This window comes from Numenius arquata, chromosome 9, assembly GCF_964106895.1.
Source record: "Numenius arquata chromosome 9, bNumArq3.hap1.1, whole genome shotgun sequence".
NCBI classification, from domain to species: domain Eukaryota; kingdom Metazoa; phylum Chordata; class Aves; order Charadriiformes; family Scolopacidae; genus Numenius; species Numenius arquata.
The window spans coordinates 8,207,550-8,227,298 of record NC_133584.1 but is presented as its reverse complement, the minus strand read 5'-3'; the positions used below and the strand labels follow the sequence as shown (position 1 = coordinate 8,227,298).

General features: G+C 47.3%; 1 protein-coding gene across 6 annotated transcripts in view; it reads left to right on the top strand.

The window, feature by feature from the left end:
* Positions 1-12,784, top strand: part of SCHIP1 (schwannomin interacting protein 1) — a 132,449-nt gene extending 119,665 nt beyond the window's left edge. For 4 of the 6 annotated variants that reach the window (XM_074153458.1, XM_074153463.1, XM_074153459.1 and 1 more), the window contains 6 exons: positions 2,517-2,635; positions 5,781-5,898; positions 6,572-6,769; positions 7,334-7,457; positions 8,933-9,026; positions 10,411-12,784. In XM_074153458.1, the coding sequence (XP_074009559.1) occupies positions 2,517-2,635; positions 5,781-5,898; positions 6,572-6,769; positions 7,334-7,457; positions 8,933-9,026; positions 10,411-10,462 (705 nt within the window). In that variant the 3' untranslated portion in view covers positions 10,463-12,784. The remainder of the gene's footprint in view (positions 1-2,516; positions 2,636-5,780; positions 5,899-6,571; positions 6,770-7,333; positions 7,458-8,932; positions 9,027-10,410) is intronic. The other 2 variants (XM_074153461.1, XM_074153464.1) reach the window with 2 other exon arrangements.
* Positions 12,785-19,749: the final 6,965 nt, after the last annotated feature.

The window sequence follows — 19,749 nt, the reverse complement described above, 5'->3', positions numbered from 1 at the left end:
GTTGCATATAATCTGCAAACACCGGCGAGGTGATTGTGATAGATTTATAAACAGCAGTAATTACAGCGGGTGACGGGGGTGGGAAACGATGTCCTGTGGGGAAAGGCTGAACCTCTCCTGGCAATTTGCCTTTACTGGAACAGTTGGGTAAAGCGTTTGACATGTAGGCAGTCACAGCCTTACCCCCACATTGTGTTCTTATTCGTGTACTTAAACAAAGGTAGCTACTGACCTTCCGAATTGAAAGGTCAACGGTAAGGAGGAAAACATCCGCCCAAAACTGTTTTGCCTTAAAAACAAAAAGCAGCCTTTTGTTTAAAATAATTGTCTGAACCAGACTTCAGCTCTACAGAGCCCTGAAATACATACATTTTTTGATCCAGTGCCAAAATACACATTTAAATAACAAGGGTTTATGTTTTTCTTGCTAGTTGCATTTACTTGCATACTTTGCATTTTGAGTATTTGATCCATTACTTTTTATATACCAAGTAAGTATATTTGATAATCAAAAAACCCCTTGCAATTTTCCTTCTCAATTGATAGTTTTCAATACCCAGCTCAGGATGTATACCGCAGCTGTTGGGTAATTTATCTAGAGCTTAAAGTCCAGTTCCCTTAGGTATATTCTATTTCTTAGTAACTGTTCCCTATATTATAATAACAAATATGACTCTTGATTTCTTTATGGTCATTAGCCTGTGTCTGGTTTATAAAATGGGATATTCTGAGCTCAGTGCTGGGAGCACTGTTATTTAGTATCCTCAGTAATGACCTGGTGGAGAAAACAAATTGCACATTGATTAAATGTACAGATGTCAAACTGGGAGCAGTTGCGTCTCGGTGGGAAATGGAGCAAAATTAAAAAAGATCTGGAGAAATAGCCCCATTTGAAAGGGGTAAATACGTGGAAGTGTGCTTATATTTATGTGTATTTCAATGCAAAGAAGAGTAGTTTTCAGCACACACAGAGTAGGCGGGTGTGCTGCTGAGGGAGGGAACCCTCCTGGCCGGCTGGGATGTGCTGTCCCAGCTGGGCAGGAGGAGGTGGAGATGTGCTTTGGGCTCCTCATTTCTGTCAGAACACAAGGAAAATCAGAACTAGACGGGAAGATGCAGGAGAGAATCATCTGAGTTAGAAAAAACAAGGAGGCTGAGTATCCCTGACTCCATGAAATATTGATGCATTGAGGGATGCGGCTGGCACTCACAGGGGAGACACTCCCATGCATCATGAGATGGGCACTACGAGGAACCTGCATGGGCAGCCCTGTCGCTGCTTTCAGACCACTAAAAAAATATTTCTCACTCATTTTTACTTATTTTTTTCACTGTACTGCCTTCACCAGCAGGGCTGGCTATTTTTTCTTCTAAAGCTAACTTTAGCCTCCGTGTAATTGAGGCATTGATTACTGAAACCTGAAAAAACAAAGTAGAAAAGCATAGCTGGGTGGTCTGGGTAGAACTTCAGAAACCAGGACCTGAACCCAAAAACTCAATATCACTTGATGCCATGGGGGTTATTTTTAATATTTTAAATAAAAGGAGTTAGGGTACCAATGAAGTATGTATTTTGGCAAGGGATTGACAATATAATGGGCAGTGTGATAATGTAATGTGTGTAGTCAGCACTGGAGTTGGAATTAAATTGTTAGCTATTTTAAGTTAATAATTTGCATTTTGTTATATTTCACTTCTATGTGAAGCATGGAAGGTGCTTTATTTTTACTTGGGTGAAATATGGGAAGCACCAGTTCTATTCATGAACACCGTGGAAGCAGCCTGTGCTTGCCTGCACGTGCTTGTCGTGCTTTCTTTTGTTGTGTATTCTTGACTGAGTATTCTGTGTTATTTTAAAATGAAATGTTTGAGGGCTTCAGAATGTTCCTTCTATCAATAACTTGCCACCTTGTATGAATTTGTTGTCAGTGTTGGCACATAATCCATTAGTGACAGACACGGGGATAGTACTGTTACTAATTTTGAATCTAGATCTGTGATTGTCATTTATTGCACATTGATTACAGAGTCATCTCCATAATCATTGATCGGCGGTTAATTTCAAATCACTTTGTAGCTTGCCCTTATTCAAAATATATATATATAAAAATACATTTTTTAAACTGTGGATAATTTGACAGCAATGGTTAAAAAGACATCTCTAAACATGTTGGCAGAAGAAGGATTGTGTTGTTTTGGAGGCTGCTCAGGGAAGTGGAAGATGCTAATGATGCAAGCGTGGCCTCAGGGGCTTATATATATATATATATCAGGTATATATCAGATGTATACATTAGATGTGTGTGTATATAGATACATACCTATTGATCTATGGAGAGAGAGGTGTAGATGAGCTTCTCTGCTGGGATGGGCTACGTGGCCCACCCAAGCATTGGAGACAGCTTGGGAGATGCTGGGCATCCTCAGCGTGGCAGTGGGGCTGGTGGGACAACTCTCCTTCCTGTGCGCTGGCATGACCAGCGGCTTCATCTCTTCTTGTTGCCCTTCCTTTTCAGGCCCAGAAGAATGAGCGGGAATCCATCAGGCAGAAGTTGGCTTTGGGCAGTTTCTTCGATGATGGCCCGGGACTTTACACCAGCTGCAGCAAGAGCGGCAAGCCGAGCCTCTCCTCCCGGTAAGCCAGGCAGCCTCGCAGCCCAGAACCTCTTTGGAGGCTGAAAAGATGCCTCCAGTGGGACATCCTGAGGCCTGCCCTTCAGAGGATCCCTCAGTTTTCACTTGCAACCATATTTTTGAATTTTCCTTGTTTTAGAACAATGTCTCATGCTCCAAATGCAATAGTTGTCAGTTATGTAAGCAATATGCTAAAATATTAGGTTAAAATTGTATAGAAGAGAAATTTGGATGCTCAGAGGATAAAGCAAATGAGCTAAATTTTCCTGAGATAGGTTTCCTTTTGGTTTTCATTTAGGGTCCCTGCCCTGAACTGAGCATTGCCTTTGACTTGTGCGGGCCAAGAACGGTGGTAGAAGTATCACGAATGCACAACTGGAGTTATTGTCAGGAAAATAGTTGATTTTTTTTTTTTTTCCCCCAAGGAGTTCTTTATGTTGAGTTGCAAAATACTGAGGATTTTAATGTCTGAATGCCTGGTTTAATGCCAGACATCCCTGTCTGCAGCAGGGCAGGGATCGAGAATAATCCCACCAGTCCTGGGTCAGGCAGCGTGGTGACAGTTGGTGAAAAACCATGGGTTTGTGAAAGCGCATCTTCCTTTGGTGGCTGGGGAGGTGGCAGCCTGATGGAAACAGATCTGATGCTGATAGCTAGCCCTGGTGACAGCAGGGCAGTGGAGAGCAATTAATCTCACGCGCAGAAAACACCAGAGAATGGAAAAAATGAGCTTTAATGTGGCTCCCTGCCTTCTCCCCACATCCACATCCTCCGCACAGGCTCCGCTCGCTGGACACAGCTTCATCCCCAGGGCTGGCACATTGCTTAGCATGGCTACCTCACTTACTCTGATTTTTAAAATCTCTGCATCAAAAATACTCCAGAAAGGCTTGTTGATATTCAGCTGCTGAGGAGTAACCCATGGCACTTGGAAAGCATTGAACGCCTCCCACATTGGGAGTGAAGATCTACCTGTTGCCATGGTGTGGGGGAAGAAAAAAAGTCTTAGAGAGGCATAAAACCAGGAGGAATACTGTTATTATGCCAGAGAGGTACAATTGTGAAATTAAATTGAACTGCAAGTCATTTGAAAGGGAAAACAGTTTTGCTCTGTGTAGTTACAGCTAAACCAGGGGCTGCTATCTTGTAATTATGGCACGGGTCTAATTAACGCTGCACGGCAGGGTTTGGCAGCTGTGCCACAAGAAATTACCAGCTGTACCTGAACGCTTTGGCGTTTCGTTAATATTTATAGTCCAGGCAAAGCATTAATATTGCGCACTGCCTGTCACGGGACCAACAGGAACCTTTGCAGGACCATTGCTGTCATTGGAAACTGTGCTTGCATACGAAATTAAAGAGCATGAATTGCTGGGTTTCAGGCATCGGGGTCATGCTCTCGAAAGGCGTGTGGGTCGCAAACTGATGTTTTGCACTTGCTCTGCCCTTTCTGCATGATGCCATTTGAAGCTGAGCCAAGGGTGCATCCTGCTCCCCGGCCTGGGTACCCGCATCTGTTTAACCCACCACGGGTTAAAAGCTTGTGCAGAATTATAGAATAGAATCATAGAATGGTTTAGATTGGAAGGGACCTTCAAAGGCCATCTAGTCCAACCCCCCTGCAATGAGCAAGGACATCTTCAACTAGATCAGGTTGCTCAAGGCCCTGTCCAACCTGACCTTGAATGTTTCCAGGAATGGGGCATTCACCACCTCACTGGGCAACCTGGGCCAAGTGTCTCACCACCCTCAGCGTAAAAAATTTCAATTATTAATGCTATCTATTTTATGGTAATAGTGAATAAGAAATTCCACAAAAATAAATGGAAAATCAGAGTTTGCTGTCTGTCAGTACCAATACAGGCCCCTGCATTGGGAATGAGGAATAACAGGCAGCAGAACCTGTGGGGGAGCTCTCCCCTTCTTCAGCAGGTAGTTATGGGGTAGGGTGCACCAAGAAGGCTGAGGTGACCCCAGAAATCTCTAGTTTCTGAGAATGATTTTTAATGAATTTGGAAGATATGCAAGGAGAGCAGAATTTGTAGGAGGCAAATGGGCCTGACCCTGGTGTCAGGTGTGTGAATTTTCCTGGAGAGCCCAGGCTCGGCTGGTGGCTGCAGAGCTGCTCCCCAATGTGAGCATCAGCGAGGGCTTTCACAGACACCCTTTTGTCAAAAAAATCCATTCCCTGGTTTGCTCTTGGAAGCTGATCTGAGCAGAGGGAGCCATGGGGGTCTACCTGGAGCTTGGTGTGCCACGCTCTTCCACGGGCATCAGTCAGCACTCATAAAATGGGTTACCTGGCTGATGACGTGCTCTGCAGTGGCTTTGGGAGATAACTGTTGTTTGAGCCAAAGCCGGGATGCTCTCAGCTGGAGAAGTGCTTTTCCCTCTCTCAGCATGTGCTGGGACACCCCTGCCCTGAACCACTGCAGAGAAAATCATTCCCGGAAAGATGAATTTTGGTGGTCTCTAACCTGTCCAAATTGGGCAATGGTGTGGAAAGTCCAGAAAACACAGTAACCATCTCTTGCTGTACAGTAGTGCCTCTTGGCCACAAACAGTGTTATTAACCTTCTGAATAAATAGTTTCAATCATTAACATGTCACTTTATACAATACATCAATATTTTTTAGATATTATTTTATATATTTATATATAAAAATATGGTTTTTATATAATTTTATAACTTTGATATATTTTATATCTATTTTTAATATAATATTTTATGTAATGTAATAAGATAGCCACCCTTGATGACAAAAGCTCTGCAGTATCTCAGCAATTCTGAAGTTCATCAATAGATGGTGGTAGAAGCATTATCATCACTGGCCACTGAGTTTCCGGTCCCATATTTAACTGCTGCTCAGAAATGGCAGCGCTGGGCAGCAGCGAGAACTTGCCCGTGCCTTGCCACCGCAGGCTGGTGGTCCTGGCTCAGCCTTTGGCTGGGGGATGACCATCTTCTTGGAAAAAAACTTATATTTTCCTGAGGCAAATACACATCAGGACAACAGCATCGTTTCAAAAGGTGAACAACTCGCTGCTGACAGTGCTCCAACATCTTGCCCACGCAGCCCATCAGTGCATCGTGGAGAGCCATCGCGGGGGGGCCACGGTGTCACCTCTCCCTTTGCCCCCACAGATTACAAAGTGGGATGAACCTGCAGATTTGCTTCGTGAACGACAGCGGCAGCGACAAGGACAGCGATGCCGATGACAGCAAGACAGAAACCAGCCTGGACACGCCGTTGTCGCCCATGGTAGGTCCGAGAACCCATCCCACAGAGGCTCTGGAGCGTGGAAACCATGAGGCCATCCATAATGAAAGCTGATAAAGAGCTGATCCTATTAAAACATCAACACTAAACTCCAGAGTGGCATCTTCAGCCATCAATAAAAGAAATGTGAGGTGCGGAGGGGCAGATAGAAAATTCCCCCTGGTTTGTAAAGAGCTGCTGTAGAGCAGATGCCTTCGTGTGAAGGTGTTCCTCCTTCCTTCCTTCCTTCCTTCCTTCCTCCCTTTCTTTTTGGCTCCGATAACTATCAGGGCAGTAGTGGACATGACGCAGTATCAGCTCCTGCCAGCTTTCCTCTCCTTTCTTTTCCTTTGTGAATATAACACTGCGGCTCCAGATGTTTTTCTTCAGCTTAACGAGTCTGTTCCTTCAACACCTATTGAGCTGGTTGCCTCTGTTTCCATTTGAAGTGCTCAAGTTGCTATTAATAGTCAAGGGGGCCTATCTGGGAATTACTCTGATTTTTAAAGATAGTCTTGTGGATTAAGGTAAAAAAAAAGATCTGTGCTTTCACCTCTTCTGTAGAAATGATACCACTTGTAAGTGTACAAAAATACTTAAGCTGACACCAAACTTCTTTGCTGTGGCACGGTTGGGGCGACGGGGCAGTAACGCGTCTGCGTTTCTGCTTCCCTAGAGCAAGCAGAGCTCATCCTACTCCGACAGAGACACGACGGAGGAAGAGTCGGAGTCCCTTGATGATATGGACTTCCTCACCAGGCAAAAGAAACTCCAAGCTGAAGCCAAAATGGCCTTGGCTATGGCAAAGCCCATGGCCAAAATGCAGGTCGAGGTGGAAAAGCAGAACAGGAAGAAATCGCCGGTAGCGGATCTTGTAAGTGGGGGGCCATAGGACAGCATGGGGCCGGGGGGGGGTTAATGCTAGCCCTTTTGCTGTTTGCTTTTGCTTGTCAAGACATGTACAGCCGGCAGTCCTTTCTCACAGTGCTTGTAGACGTGCAGAGGAGCAGTGGAGATGGGGACTGTCAGTCAGGAGTTGAAGGGTTGACATGGGTTGTCTCATCGGGACATTACAGGATGCAGGGAATGAGATGATGAAGTGTGAAGGTTGTTACTGCCTTAAGGCTGGTATGATGCTGTTCACCCTCTAAGGTACTCAGCCCATCCCATCCCACCCCATCTCATCCCGAGCTGGAGCACTCCTGCCTTGGTACAATGCTGCTCGCCATAGCTCTTGTCTCCCCTTGAGTCATTCCACCGCTGATGCTAGTAGATCTGAAGACCTGGGTCAAACATTGTGTACATGTTTCAGCTTGTTTCGGTTCTCTCAGTGCACTCCTTGATGCTGGCTTGCGAGAGGGGGATGTCTGCAATGCAAACAGTTCAAGAATACAAGTAATTCAAAGAAAACAGTACAAAATTGAACATTTCTTTTCAGCTGCCACATATGCCTCATATAAGTGAATGCCTGATGAAGAGAAGTTTAAAACCCACTGATCTAAGAGATATGACTATTGGGCAGCTACAAGTGATAGTCAATGATCTCCACTCACAGATAGAAAGTAAGTGATACTTGTTTAATTATTCTTTGGTATGTCCCATTTAATTAAGAATGGTTCTCCAGGATACATGGAGAATTATTGATAAATGTATAATAACATGAATATATGGAAGAGGCACATCACAGAAGCTGGAGATGGAGTTCTCTCCAGATTTGGCTCTTTCAGCTTTTTTCTTTCCTTTTTTCAGTTTCTCCTGAAGCGCTCGCTTGGCTCTGTAAGAGAGGATGGTTGTAGCATTGTGCCAGCACTTAATGCCCTACTTGTAACTCAAACCCTGGTTGGGTAAAAATAGTCTTGGGAAGTCTGCCTGTCCTGGAACCATCTGCCATTCGTAGCTTTATGGTTGCATCTTTGTGTGATGCTATGCCACAGCATCAAAAGCATCCATAAGTGGAGAAGCCTTCCAGTTTAGCAAACATCCCAGGGTAAATCCACTCCCTGGTTAACACGATGCTGTGCTGGCTACAGCCCCTTAACACATTTCATGGGTCCTTGCATTTGCCTGCAGGGGCAGTACCCCACCACCTCACCCTTGCTCTCTCCAAAAGATCCAGGGTTTTCTTCCCCCAAGGGATCTCCATCTTCCAAGTAATTAATTAATTAACCATTTTAAGGTAGACTTCTCTGGTGCCTGCAGGTCAAAAGAAGGTTGGTTGGGGGCTGCTGTCCTGCTCCTTCCCTACCCATGTTGGTTAACTGGCATCCCTTCTGGAAGCGGCCCTGCTGAGGATGCAGAGCTGCTTGAGTCGTGATTTGTTATTTTGTGCTGCGAAGGCAAAAAAAAACCACCACCGCTTGTTAATTAAGCAAATACGGGAGCATGAGTGTTAATGTCATTAACGCTGAGCTTGTGTCACAAACTGAAGAGGTGTTAACTGAAGAAGAGCATATTTAAGCAGTCTAAACATCAGCTCTGGCAGTGAGTGATGGGCAGGTAGAGCCTTCAGGGAAGCCTGGGCCAGCAGGTTAACTTTTCACATGGTCCTTTTTGTTTTCTTCTTCTTCCCTGCTCTTTGACACAACCCCAAGCAAGAATCCAATCTCACGAACATCCCTCTGGAGCAGAGGGGCCAGCTTGGCCAGTCACCTCAGGGCAGGACGGGTAGGCAGCGTGTTCTGCGTTGCCGCAGGGAATGACAAAGCTAAACCTGAGGCTGCCTGGATGAGGAGCTCGGCCACTTTCTGCAGCCTGTTTCTTGCTCAGGGTTATTGCCCACAACTGAGCGAAAGCTGAACCAGCGGGACTCCAAGCACTGAGAAATTCATCTTTATTTTTGCTGCTGCATTAAGCTTTCAAGAGAGGAACTGCTGGCATACAGCAGCAAGGGGCTTACAGTGTATCCTAGAAAACATGCATCCTTTGGGGAGGTCCCTTCTGCTTCTTCGCACCAGCTTATGTGTAATGCAGTGGGGAAGGATGAGGTACGGGGTTCTCCAGGACATCACAAACTCACCCCCTTTCTCCCCGGCACCAGGCTTGAACGAGGAGCTGGTGCAGCTGCTGCTCATTCGGGATGAGCTGCACACGGAGCAGGACGCCATGCTGGTGGACATCGAGGACCTGACCAGGTGAAGGAGGCTCCTCGGGGTATTTCTCTCTCCTCGCAGGTCCCAGCTCACCGTCAGCAGCGCGTAGGGGTTTTATTTTAGCAGAATTTCAGTTCTAAAGCTTTCATCATCAAAGGTAAGGGCTGAGCAGGACGCTCCTCTCTCCTCCAAAATGAGAAGTCAAGGTATTGGGTTCTGGAAACCGTCAGCAGCTTTCAAGAGCTCCCCAGACACATGCTCTTGATTTGGTGTTTCCCTTTCTGAAGCCTGAAAAGAGCCTGGGAAGGAGCGATGCTGCAAACCCCCCATGCATCCAGGGAAAATCCCAGCAGCTCCCCATGTCCCTCACCCTTCCCACTGGGGTGAGCAGCAGCAGGTCTGTCTCTGCCATCAGGAGGACTTTACTGATGGGAGAATTTCCGAGTCTCTTAAATATTAATGTTCAATAGCCAATAAAATGGAAATCCTTGGAGAATATAGGCAGGTTTCCTAAAGGATTCCCATCTCCTGAGCAGCAAAGCTTAAGACACATTTTCCTTTGAGATACTTAGTGATGCCCTGCAGAAACACTAAGAAGTATTGAAAGCCAGAAAAGGTGATGCTGGTTATTGTCAGTGCACGAGGACTGGGGGTTCAGAACCAAAGCGTTAAGCTTGCAGAAAATGAAGCCTCAATTTGTTGCTGTTATAAAACATCGTGGTGCTTCATAGCAGCTGGTTGAGATTTGATGGTGCTCAGCCTGGAAAAAGTTTCCACCAGCTGGGGTGGCCATGAGGGATTTGGGGAGCAGTTCTCCTGCTGCCCGGGGGATGGTGGCCCCAGGGACAAGCAGGCGGGTTGTCACTTCTGGGTCTTGCGACACACCATCGCTGCTTCCCTTAAGGAGGAGCAAGTGATGAAAGGAGGGGATTTGGGATGGGGGTAGAGCTGGGTCAGTAGACAAATGCCAGTACCACCACACATCTGTTTGTCCTTCTGTGCTTCAGGAAACGCTTTGCTTCCTAAATGCGATTAATGGCCGTTCAGTAAATGAAATGTATTTGGAAGCTGGTCAGGATGGTGGGGGCTTTGGTGCATGATGGGGGGCACCAACTGTCCCCATGTCGGCATCATTTGGGGCCATCCCTGCAGGAGGGGAGCACAGGATCCCAGCTGACCCAAAACCACTCCAGAGAAGGATTTCCTCTCCCTTTCACCCACCTCCTGATCCCCTCCTGCCGGGAAGAAGCCTGGGCAGAAACCACACATCTCTTGCCCAGTGCTTGTTTTTTCCCTCGGGGAAACGTGATTTTGGGTTTGCTGCCAGAGCGGTGTGGATGCCGGCTCGGAGCACAGCCCTGCCTGTGGTTTGGGTTTCCTCTTCCCCTTGGCCCACTGACTGACATGGCTTCTTTCCTCCCCCAAGACACGCCGAAAGTCAGCAGAAGCACATGGCAGAGAAGATGCCGGCAAAATGAACCCCGGAGCCCCGGGAGCAGAGCTCGAGCGAGACTTCATTTTGCTTCTGTGTGTGTCCAAGCGCTGATGTCCACGGTGGCGCACGAGAAAACCAGTGTTAGTCATTGACCATGTCTGAAGCTTTATGTCCGGTGATTGGCCTCTGCTTCTTAATTTATTTTAATTTTTTTACTCGTGCCACTAAATATCAGGCATTTTAATAATATTATTACAAAAAATGTACAGTACTTATAACATTATAAATCATGGGTGAGAAGAGAGGGTAGTTTAACTTTATTTTTGTTTGTTTAGAGATTTTCAGTTGAACGATATTTTACCATTGACTACTTTTTTATTCACTGTAGTTTTAAAATAAAGAAACTGTACTTGACGGTGCTATACAAGTCAAAAAAAAATACATGCCTGCCTCGTAGTGAAGTTGTAGCTTTCAGTAATATGTATATTTTAATCAGTTTTCAACATTTTGTGAATGTTGACTACCTGACATTCATTTTTAGATGTGCTATTAACATTTAGTTGGATTCAGAGAGTTACCTTGAAAGTTTTATGTATAAATATGTAAAATAAAAATTTAAAAAATTGTTTCATATGATACGTCTTTTTGTTGCCTAGTGGTTGACTTTGGTGATGCACCAGTAATGTATTCCTCAAACTAAATGTGCAATTCCTGATTTGTCATCACCAGAAAGAGCCTTTTTTTTTTTTGCCGATCACATGAAATTATGGAGAGAAGACAGGATTTTTGTAGAGTTATTTATTTGTAAGTTCATAATGTATGTATAACATGGATTTAAGAGATTCTTATATAATAACATTCACTGGGCCCTAATATTGTGACTATTGTTAGAATCAGCAGGCACATACCATAGATGTTTTTTTATATTTTATTGTCTGGGCTAAATATTTAAATGACTCACCAATGTCAGAAATAAAAAAAAATCTATGTTAAAAATCTAAGCAGCATATTAAATGTATTATATATGGTAATTACTCACCTCTCTGCCTTTGGGCTGGGCTCCCCGTTAGTAGCTGAGTGCTGGATGTGTCCTCCTCTGCGCGTAGAGGAGGAGGGACACTGGGAGACTAATAGGACTGTCTCCATCCCTCATGTATTTGATTTAATGCTGAAACAGCTCGACTGTCCCCTTCCTAAGGCTGCCCAGCCATAGCCAGCAGCAGACAGGCATTTTGCCCGCACCAGCTTTTTACGTTTTAATTCTTTTTTCCTTGGGGGCAAATCCATCTTAGCGAAGGGTCTGGCTAATATCTTATTCAGGGTGTTTTCAGAAAAGCATGAGCTACGTTAAAATTTCATCCCCTGCCAAGAATGTATTTTATAAAATTACTTATTTTTTCCCCCCTCTTTTTGCCGAAAGTGCAGGTTATGGAAGCGCCAGCCCTCGGCAGGGTTTGGTGGGTCTGGGTGGGGGGGAGGTTGTTTTAACTTAGGGCTGGTTTTCCTTTCCCAGGAGTTGCTCCAGGGGGTTTCCAGTGGACAGTCCCTGTCCCGCAGCTCCCCCCATGGGGGGGGATCATAGCCCGTGTCCCTGCTAGGCAGTGTCCCCAAGCAGGGAGCTGTACCTGCCCCCAGCTTTTGCAGAAAGATGCTGGGATGGGTTAGGCTGGAGAGCCCTCCCCTGCAGACCAGGGACAATGTAAACTCTATGCAGAAAAAAATATATATATTGGGGGGGGTGTTAGTTTCCCTGTAGCTCTTGGTTAGCTTGATGCTGTTGCCTGCATGTGGGGAGACCCGCTGGGTTTTATATTTCTGCTCTAAAATGCCATGTTTGCAATGCGCTGAGGCCACAGAGCGGGGCGCGGGGCTGGTGCCTCCATCAGAAGCGGCTGTTCAGGTGTCGGGGAGGAGGTGCTTGCTGCTGGATTTAAAGCATGAACAGCAAAAGCCCCAGATACAAAAAGTTTACTCTCAGCTTTAAAAAAAAAAAAAAAAGAAAAAAAGCAACAAAGCCCCCGGCTGCTCCCGGGAAACCCCATGGCCGCCCCCACCATCACCCCCCGGCATCACCCTTGGCATCGCGCCTGGCAGGGTCCAGCTTGTGGGGCATCTGGGTGAGGCCGCTTGGTCAGGCTGGCGTTTCGTTCCCTTGCTAAGTGCCTTTAACTTGCTGAAGAGAACTAGTTATTCCGGTCACCTACCGCTGTTTTTTTCCCCCTTACATCCTTAGGGGGCATTGGGTTTTTTTTAAGAAAAAGCGTGTTTCTGGGTAACTGCATCTCCTTGGCTCTGTGTCCCATGTACCGAGGTGTCGTGCTGGTATGTATGATGGCAATGCTGTGGAATTAATGGATTAAATGACATTTTTAAAAGAGAAAGGTGTTGTGTGGTTTCTGAGCTGCTGCTGCCACCCTGTCACAGGCAATATGTATTTTGTCACCTGTTTCTTTCTGGGTATCAGTCCCACTTTTTGAGTCTCCAGTATCCTCCTGGGTGAGTTTTTGGTTCCTCCTTCCCTAGTCCCCACCAAACATAAACCATCTCACATGGGATGCCAAACTTCGCAGGGCTTTCCTTCTGCCTGCTGCCCGCAGCTCGCTGTGTGTAGCGGGAAAAGTACCTCCCAAGATGATAAGTCACCAAAAATACCTGATGCAGTCAGCAAAAACACCTACACGCCCTGCATATGCACAAGGCGATGGGGACAGAGGTTCCACAAGCTCCCCACATCACCCAGCCTGGCGCTCTCCATGCACCAGCTGAACTTGGCTGTCGCTAATTCTGTATATCCACAGGGAATAGCTGCTCCTCGCTGCATGGGATTTTTGGGAGCCCCATCCTTGAGGAGGATTTGGGGGTTTTGTTCTGCCTTGCTTTTTTTTTTTTTCTTTCTTTTTTCTTTCTTCTTTTTTTTTATTTTTTTTTTTTTTATGTTTTTCTTCCATGAATGGGGCATTTACGCGGTTCCACTTGGGACTCCCAGTATCAGTACTGTAACCCTGGAGCCGAATTCCCCAAAGGGCTCTCAGTCAGAAGGTTGCTTTCAGGGGAGGGTGAGCTCAGCAGGGACAGTAATAAGCAGCTTCTGTTATGACAACAGCCACTGCTCCATGTTGGGGACCAGGATTTGGCATCCAACCATCGGGTGCCTGAAGCAGCCCCCATGCCCGCTGCTCCTTGCCAATAATTGTGGGGAAAAAAATAAAGGTGTTCATTTGGAAAAAAACGTTGAAATGACTAAAAAGCCAAAGGAAAGTGCAGGGCTATGTTGGAGGGGCAGAGGCAGGCAAATGTCCACCAGTGTTAGCTGCTGCCTGTGGTGATGCTGCCTCCAGAGATCAGTGAGCCCCCAGCAAACATGTATATAATTCATAGCATGGGGGGGGGGGGGGGGGAGGGGGGATAAAAGAAGGCTGCAAAGCTGTGATAAATGTTGTCTCCTCCAGCTGGCATTGCCCATCACTCTCAGGCTGCGTCACCAAGGTCTGGTGGCGAAACTATGGGGTGCAGCTGGGCTCACTGCCCACACATCACCCACAGCAGGTCCTCGCCCCATGGAGATCCAGGCATCGCCGTGTCTTACCAGCAACTGGGACAACGGCCAGGCACAGAGCTTTGTGCAGCTTGGAGAAAGTTTTGGAGCTCGTCTTTTTTAGCTGTTGCAACACTATTTTTTTTTTTTTTTTTTTTTTTGCATGCTGCCTGAATAGGTGGGCAGGAAAGTACCTGTGCCATGTTCTATCCCTGTCACGCTCCCTCCAACACTCCTCTCCTCAGCCATTCTGCTTGCTTTTCCTTGCCTGCCCCCAGCTGGTCTCACAACATAACATTCGTTATTTTTTTAAGTCATCTCTTGGTCCTAAACTCACCTATGCTTGAAAAGCATGAAATCTTACATTAAAAGAAAAAAAAAAAAAAAGAAAGAGAAAAAAAGTCATTCTGATGTCTGAGGTAACGTCCCGCTGACGCTTAATTAGCCCTTGGGAACAGAGATGTGCTTTATGAGCAGCACACTTCCTCTCAAACAAACCTTGCGGCTTGGGTTCCCCTTTTATTTTTTTCTCCCTTTTTTTTGTGGCCCCTCCATGCTCTGTTCATGGTGGAGGAGCAGCGCTCGCTGTGCACAGGGCATGCTGTGCATCATCTCACTGCGGGTACCACCACGGACTGTGGGCACCACCACGGACTGTGGGCATGTAAAACCCCAGCGGAGCATACGTATGGCCTTTTCCTTTTCTTATTTCATCCTTTAAAGACCAGGCACTAACAAACTTAGGAGAATTGTCATGTGTGGATTCAGATAAGAAGGGTTGGGGTGGTGGGACACAATGCCATGCATGCTGCCTGCAAGGTCCCTGCTCCCAGCCCACTTGAGGACATCCGCTGCTGCTTTGCACTGCTGCCAGGGAAGGTGATTAGCATGAAGGCACTGGTTTTTACCTCTTCAAAGTGAATCCGTCCTTGCCAAGCCCCAAGGGAGGCTTGGCTTTGCACAGGACATCCCCAAGGAAAAGCCATCGGGGCGGGGGGCTTGCGGTCCACACTCGTTTCCCTGCATAAGCCTACGCCAGCTCCCAGGGAGTTTCTCTTCCTTCTTATTGTAAAGCAAAGCGAAACCCATGCGTGCGGGACCCCTCATCTTCCACCCGCCACTCCAGAAGTGACCGGGTGCATTCTACACACTGGGCAGGGCCACTGGCAGCAAAGCCACTGTGTGCTTTGGCAGTGAGTACCAAGTCTTGTGCTAAAGCAGCTGTCTTCAGTCACTCGGTAGGATTAGACCTTCCCTCTTCACTTATATCAATCATCAGCTCCTTCTTAGTGGTAAAATATTATTTTTTAAAGTCTCTTGACTCCGGAGGGGAAAAAAGAATCAGTACAAAATAAATGATCCCAGTTCTCAGTGGTGCAAAAGGCTCTGACCCATCACAGCTGCTTGTAGTTCATGACGTTACAGAACCACAGAATTGTAGGGGTTGGAAGGGACCTCTGGAGATCATCTGGTTCAACTGTCCTGCTAAAGCAGGTTCACCTAGAGCAGGTTGGACAGGATCACATCCAGGCAGGTTTTGAATATATCCAGAGAAGGAGACTCCACAACCTCTCTGGGCAGCCTGTTCCAGTTGTCTGGTACCTTCAATGTGAAGAAGTTTTTCCTCATGTTGAGATGAAATGTCCTGTGTTCCAGCTTGTGCCCATTGCCCCTTGTTCTGTCACTGGGCACCACTGAAAAGAGTCTTGCCCCATCTTGACACCCATCGTTTAGAGATTGATAAGCATTGATGAGATCCACTCTCAGTCTTCTCCAGGCTAAACAGACCCAGGTCTCTCAACCTTTCCTCATAGAGAGATGATCCTGATCATCTGTCCCCTGATCATCTTCGTAGCTCTCCATTGGACTCTTTCCAGTAGTTCCTTGTCTTTCTTGAACTGGAGAGCCCAGAACTGGACACAGTACTCCAAATGTGGCCTCACCAGGGCAGAGTAGAGGGGGACGATGACCTCCCTTGACCTGCTGGCCATGCTGTTTTTAATGCACCACAGGAGACCACTGGCCTTGGCCACAAAGGCACATTGCTGGCTCATGGTCAACTTGTTGTCTGCCAGGACTCCCTCGTCTCCCTCTACATAGCTGCTTTCCAGCAGGTCAACCCTTGACCTGTTCTGACACATGAGGCTATTCCTCCCCAGGTGCAGGACCCTACACTTGCACTTGTTGAACTTCATTAGGTTCCTCTCTAGCTTGTCCAGGTCTTGCTGAACAGTGGCACAGCCTTGTGGGGTGTCAGCCACTACTCCCAGTTTTGTATCATCAGCAAACTTGCTGAGGGTACACTCTGTCCCCTCATCCAAGTAGTTGATGAATGTGTTGAACAAGGCCGGACCCAGTACTGACCCCTGGGGAACACTGCTAGCTTCAGGCCTCCAAATAGACTCTGCACCTCCAACTAGACCCTGCAAATACTACACTTTCAGTATTTGTTGCTATATTAGGATGCTGGCTCTATTGCCAATGGAGCAACTGCCATGAAAGACTAGAAGCAGAGCCTGGCCACCATGCTGGTCACCACTGTACCCACCTACCCTTCAGCTTCCTAATGACAGCACGTTTGGGGAAGAAACATGCCATCAAAAGAGAAGTGAAATAGCTACGGCTGTATAAAAAAAAAAAGGGAATTGCAGGGTTTCGTGTGGATCTCCTGAGCTGACAGCCTGCGGGCAGCAGCCATTTCCAGGCAGTTGGCTCAGCACTCCTCCGCCACCTGGTAGTGAAACTGCGTGCAGAGCTGTGGGAGGAGGAATTTTCCCAGGTGTTGGCCTTAGCCCACCATGGAGGTAGGGCTGACATCTCTGGACAGGCACTAGTTCAGAAAACTTCCTTTGGACACTCAGGGAGTTTTGCCAGAGTAACCGTAACATGAGGTCTGGAGTGAAAAGGAACACCAAGCCCCAATGTCCTTGAACAGGTCAAGAGCCTGCAGCAGGTGTTTTGGATTGGAAGATGTGACTAGAGGTTGTGCAATCATAGTTGGGGTGCCTTTGAGTTCAATGTCACCCTAGCAGCCTGCAGCTTAGCTCTGCCCACTTGGAAATGGCGTGGGGCTCCTCTAAAGCCCTTCCATGACCAGCAGCTGGAAGTAGCCATGAGCAAAAATGAAGCCCCTGGGCTCTGGGTGCCTTTGCCAAGGGAAGAACAGCACCTGGAGGTGCCACAGGTCCTGTCCATGCAGTAAACACAGGGTTTCTTCTTCCTCAGGCTTGAATTTGCTTCTTGTAATCAACACCCAGCTCCAGCGCGGGGAAACGAGACTGACTGTCGCAGCTCACAGTGCCCAACACATGTGCTTTCAAGTCACCCCACTTAATTTTCTGTACTCCACGCAAAATATGAAATTGTAATTTTTTTTTTCTTAATCAAAACCATGGGTGGATCCCTGGGGACAGCTGAAGACTTATTTATAGCGCTACCATATATTTTCTCCTGTCCATACTATGTCTCCTCCATGCTAGCAATAACGAGCTGGTTGACGAGCTGGGGCTGCCCTGCTGCTGGGACGTGCAGAGCAGTCAATGCTGCCTTAGCCTGGGAGAAAAATACCCAACCTGACAGAACCAGCTCTTCTGCTGGTCCTTGCCCAGCTGTGCAGCATTCGGTTGCCACTGCTCCTCCCTATCCAAGCCCCATTCTTCCTCAGGAGCTGCTGTGCCTTATACCTCAGCTGTGACCCTGTCCCCAGTGCACCAGTTCCCCTCCAAGGGTGACGTAGAGCCCAGCCCCAGAGCCGCCCCACCATGGGACACAGGGCTGCCCCACACTTACGTGCTCAGCAAGTTTCTTTACGAGCAGCAGCTTCCTCTTCCAGCACAGGAGGACACAGCTGCCAGCCGGCACGAAGCTAGTGATGAATCCAGTTGCGTTTGGGTGACTGATCTTGCCCTGAAGGTCCTCAGGGCTCCACAAATACATGAACAGCAGCTTCTTCAGGTTAGCTGCAAATTCTTTGCTCTGAGCCAGTTAGGGCTTTGTAGCCCTACCCTTTGTACTGCCTACCCAGCTGTGCATCGGAGGTGACATACGAGCGCCAGGCTAGGTGGAAGATAACTGAGGTTCGAATACTCACAAGACGACCTTAAGGGAAGAATCATTATGCATCTAAGGGAAAAAAATAAAATCCAATATGTATGAGCATAGCTCATGGCTCTCCAAATCGCTCTTTCTAATTTTGGAGAGCTGTTCCTCCCCAGTGTGGGGTACCACGACTGCTGCTCCTCCCAGCTATTGGGGGGGAGGGCTCTGTGTGCTACTCTGCCTCAGCACCCTCGTTAATGGGGATGTGATGAACTAAGCCCCATCGCTGCTGAGATGAAGCCAAACACAATCAGGGAAACCTCCTGGTGCAGCAGTTGCTCCTCGACTTGTGGTGAAGCAGCAGATCCTCATGGAGGGCTCTCAGCAAGATGTCCCTGCCCGTCCCTCCAGCACATGCTGCACATAATACTGCCCTGTGATGCCACAAGTGCTGGTGTTTGTCCATGGGGAGACATTATTTTCTTCTAATAATTGCTTTAGTGGAAATAACTGGTCCCTTTTCCACTTTTTCCACAAAACCCTAGAAGCTATAATCTCCTTTTGGTAGGGCTTCATTTCACTGAGACTGCTTTTTGCTTTTTTTTTTTTTTTAATGCTAATCAAGGTATAAAAAAAAAAATTAAATGTGTCCCTGTATAGAAACTCTCTGTCAGGGGAGTGCTCGGCCCAGAGCTTGGGGAGCCAGCGATGCGCTCCCTCCCACCCGTACAGTACATTGCAAAGTGCTTCACCCCAGTGCAAAATCCTGGGCAGAGCAATCCCTGAGGGGATGGGTGCTCGAATAACTCCTATCAGATACGTGTTCTTGGGAGCTCAGTTCCCTCTCTCATCGGGGAACGCTCTAACCATGAGTCATGCCAGCAGCTCTCCGGGTATCCCCAAGCACTCGAGACTCTGACCTGTGCATCTCAGTAAGTATTCTCGGGTATTGAGTCATCAACTGGCTCAGCACTGAAAGCACGGGCACTTTCCCCATCCTACTCCTTCAGAATTGGGCGAAGGGTTGAATCTATCATTAATGTTATTCAGACAATCACATTGCATAAAAGAAATGCAAAAAAAAAAATTGCCCTGATGCATCTCCTGGTCAACCGATATCGCTGCTCCATTTTTTTTCCCGGCTGCAAGACCACTGCCAGGTGAAACACCAAATGCAAAACTAGCAAGGAGAGAGTAAAACTACAGTCACCCCTTTCTGCATCACAGCTGTCCTCCTACCTGCCCCTCAGGTCAGAGCAACAGCATCTGAACCCATGAGAGCTTTTGCACCCACAGACAGGAGATAAAAGGGATGGAAGAAAGAACAGAAAAAAAAGCACCCAGAGATGAGAAATGCTGCAATGGGTGAAAACAGAAAGCGAGAGTGAAAGAGGGACCTCGAAAGCACTGGTAGGCTGGCAGCACTGTGCTGAGCAGAGGCCAGCACTCCCTCCCCACACACAAAACCGCAGGCACCACTAGCACCAGTGACATTACTCACCCAGGTGTTTTCAGGGCTGGGAGCTGGGGTGGTAGAGAAAACAAGGAGACAAAGGAGGATCTCATGGTGGTCCTGAGGTCCCAGGGTGACGGGCAGGAGAGGCACCACTGCTCTGATAGAGGGACCAGAGGATGAACTTGTTGCTCCAGCCCACGGCGCCCACCCCTCCCTGCCCCTCTGACCTGCAGCACCATCTAGCCCCATGAAGGTCCTCACAGGAGCTTTTAATTTCTATTAATGTCATAAAACTTTAAAA